At 45.8% G+C, this 3,793-nt stretch overlaps 1 protein-coding gene across 1 annotated transcript in view; it reads left to right on the top strand.

Moving 5' to 3' along the window:
• The first annotated feature begins 2,735 nt into the window (after nt 1-2,735).
• The window catches only part of Thumpd1 (THUMP domain containing 1), a 6,931-nt gene continuing 5,873 nt past the window's right edge, over nt 2,736-3,793 (top strand). The window contains exon 1 of the mRNA XM_021205425.2: nt 2,736-3,000. Within this exon, the coding sequence (XP_021061084.1) occupies nt 2,770-3,000 (231 nt within the window). The 5' untranslated portion in view covers nt 2,736-2,769. The remainder of the gene's footprint in view (nt 3,001-3,793) is intronic.

Raw genomic sequence — 3,793 nt, 5'->3', positions numbered from 1 at the left:
TGTGTGTGTGTGTGTGTGTGTGTGTGTGTTTGATATGTGATGTCCACATAAGATGGGCTTGTGGAAGCCAGGGGAGGGCATTGGATATCACCGGAGCTAGAGGTATAAGGGGCTGTGAACCACCTGATTCCAGTGCTGAGAACTCAGGTCTTCAGCAAGTTCTGTGCATGCTCTTAGCCACTGAGTCATCTCTCTGGCCCCAGTTTTAAAGTTTATGTGAGCTACCAGCACTTCCTGAGTTGGGCCAGTTCACATGGCAAGTTGTTAAGTCCTCCTCATACCCCCAAGGGATATGAATGGAAGGTTTTTATCTGGCAAATATTAAACCAAGCAAAGAGATTATTTTCATGGTTGTTGTTCAACTCATTGCTTTATCTGGACTATCCCTTTTGAAGGCAGTGTACTTACAAACCAGTGTACTTGGTTTAGGTCTTAAGTGCCTTCCAAGCACCATGTATTAAAGACTTATTATCTTTATGTGATGCTACTGGGAGAGTGTGGAACTGTTGAGAGCTGAGGAAAATTAAGTCTTGTGGTACAACCCTGTAATTCGGGATTTCAAATTAAGCCCTATCTGGTGCACAGAGCAAGTTCAGACCAACCTGGAGAACTAAGTTAGACCCTGTTCTGGAATAAAAATTAACAAAAAGATTGAGATGTAGCTTAGTGGTCTGGCTTATGCCTGGGTCAGATCCCTAGCACTAGACAAGGCTTAGTGAGATGAGGTTAGACCACTGAGCACGTGACCTTTTGGGACTAATAGAAACCCAGAACCCACCCTAAACTCTGTCTGACCTTCTGGTCACCAGGAGATGAAAATCTTTCTTGCATTGGTGCTTGTCATAATTTATATTGTCTCACCCAGTCAAAAGCAATGGCATCAAGTGGCTTTGAATTGAGACCTCTAAACTCTGAGCTGAACAAATCTTGTCTTATGTTAAGCTGGTTATCTGGAGTTTCTTGGGACAGTAACAGAAAATGACAATGTAACTCTTATCAACCAGTTGGTTTCTTGTGATAGACTGAGCTTACTCTTAGCTTTCTTTGAAATTCCAAGATCTAGGCTTCAGTTTTCCTATGTGGGGACCAGGGTGTTAGGCTTTCCACTTAATTACTGTAAAAAAACTAACTGATATCTATCTATTCTATACTATATCTAAGATCTATACTATACTATCTAAACTATACTAAGATCCAGGTAGGTATGTCACACTATTCCTGTTTTTCTTAAACTGTTATCTTTTCTTCTCCCCTTTTTACTTGGATGAGGTTTGTAGGTAAACCGAAAGAGAGCACCTTTCATGGGCCCCAGCATTCCCATCAACCCAGGGTTGTCTGGGCCACCTTTCCACTGGCACTGACACCAGTCTTCTTTTTCCTAATCAGGAACATCACTTCTCCAATTAACCCTCTGTCATGTGTGTTAGGGTTCTAAAATTCAAACCACCCAAGCAGGCACAAGGGTCCAACAAAGCACGATCTTTATTTGAATTAGGCAGCAAGAACCAACCAGTCAGGGAAAACAGCACAGACTGGGGAGCCTACTGCATGTTCAAATGTCCATCTCAGTAAGGATGTAAGCAGATGACAAAATGTATTGTACTCAGAGCAATAGTGATGGATCAGGGACACAGGAGCTAAACTGCATCCCTGAACCAGGATGTTACAGAGATATTAAGCCCATGTATCTGTGTGTATCTGTGTGTATATGTATCTGTGTGTATATGAGCACACATGGCTGTTGGAGGACAGTTGCTGAGTTGGCTTCCCTCTTTTCACCATGTGGGGTCCTGGGGTCTTCAGACTTGGGAACAAATGCTTTTCCAGCTTAGTTGGCCTAGGAAGTTTGTTTTTTAATTCTTTTTTTTTTTTTAATTAATTTATTTATTATATGTAAGTACACTGTAGCTGTCTTCAGACACTCCAGAAGAGGGCGTCAGATCTTGTTACGGATGGTTATGAGCCACCATGTGGTTGCTGGGATTTGAACTCCAGACCTTTGGAAGAGCAATCGGGTGCTCTTACCCACTGAGCCATCTCACCAGCCCCGATTGTTTTTTAATTCTTGAGTTACTTCTACAATCCATCACACAGTGTGTGTGTGGGGGGGGGGGGGCTAGATAATCTTTTTGGAACAAAACTGCTTTTGTCTCAATCGTTTTGTTCTGTAGCAAGCAATGTAACTTTCCTGTCAAAACCAAGGGCAAGCAGAACATCTTACCATAATGTCACTGTCACATGTTAGGACATCTATGTCTAACAGAAGCATGGAGAAAATGATTAATAATGCAGTAGCTCTAGTATTAATATAGACACATTTTACAACTTAGTGTTTAATGCTCCCATGTGCCAGGGTCTGCCTTCACTGACTCCCTTCTGTTCCTCATGGTGACATAGTAGACTCCAGTGGCTCGTGAAAAACCTTATAAGGACAATAAATGCCATGTTCTGCTGATGGCATGACCTCCGTACTTTAGGCAGCGACTAGTACGATAAACCTTAACTTAAAAAAAAAAAAACACTAAATATGAACGGGTAAATAGACCATTTCTTTGTGAGCACGTTTTACACACTGCTGGAGTTCAAAATCTACTTTTACATCCTGGCTCCACTTTGAAGTGGTTGTCACTTTACGTGAGGACTGGGGCGGGGTCGGAAACACCGGAAGGCGGCTTGAGGGACCTCTTGGGCAAACTGTCGCGTACGTGTGACGCAATCACCCCGCGTCCGCGCAGACGAAGACGCCAAGGAACGTGGGTCGTAGGTAGCATGGCGACCACCGCCCAGCAGTCCCCTCAGCCGGTCGGCGGAAAGCGCAAAGGCAAATCCCAGTTCCTGCCGGCCAAGCGGGCCCGACGCGGTGACGCGGGCGGCCCGCGGCAGCTGGAGCCCGGCCTGCAGGGCATCCTCATCACCTGCAACATGAACGAGCGCAAGTGCGTGGAGGAGGCCTACAGCCTGCTCAACGAGTACGGCGACGACATGTACGGGCCGGAAAAGGTACGGGCCTCGGGGAGAGCGAGCCGCCCGCGGGCCTCTTCCGAGGAGCGGAGGCGGCGGTTGCATCGAAGCGCCTGTACGGTGCTTGAATGACCTCGCTTACCTTCCCGCCCCTAGTGTGGCTGCTGTTGCGGCCATGTGCCTGGTGGGCGTGGGCCTCCGGGCTGGCTCTCTAGGCTTTCTTGACATCACTAATGACAGTGACTCCCACGTCTCGATTGCTTTCTGTGGACCAGGTAGTGTGCTAAAACCTGTTCAGATGCGTACCTCTCGTGTCAGTGCCAAGTTGCTACAAGCTAAAATCTCTCTGAGGTAGTGATCAGGATGCAATTTTCCAAGTGCACTTGAAAATACATTTCAGATCTCATCCTATGGCGGTTTGGCAGCCGCGATATTATTTGGCTTAGATTCCGGATACACCTGTACACTCTGAAGTGTGGAGAAAGATAGTGTAGCAGGGCCCATAACTTGAGAGGAGGGGCAGAATAGGAATCTGTAAAGACTCCTTCAGTATACACAATTATTTTTATTACCTGATTGAAAATCCCCTTGGTAGGACAGGGCAACAGGCACATATCTATGCTGGTGCCTCGTGCAAGTTCCCTTTTTGTTGAGCCCCTTTTGTTTTTGACAGAAGATTTTGCTGGCTACTTCAGGTTGGCCTCAGCTTCCCAGGTATAGGGATTACAAGCACCGGCCACTGCTTTGTTTTCTTTCTTTCTTTCTTTCTTTCTTTCTTTCTTTCTTTCTTTCTTTCTTTCTTTCTCTCTCTCTCTCTCTCTCTCTCTCTCTT

This window comes from Mus pahari, chromosome 1, assembly GCF_900095145.1.
Source record: "Mus pahari chromosome 1, PAHARI_EIJ_v1.1, whole genome shotgun sequence".
Classification (NCBI taxonomy): Eukaryota; Metazoa; Chordata; class Mammalia; order Rodentia; family Muridae; genus Mus; species Mus pahari.
This window is presented reverse-complemented; position numbering and strand designations above follow the sequence as displayed.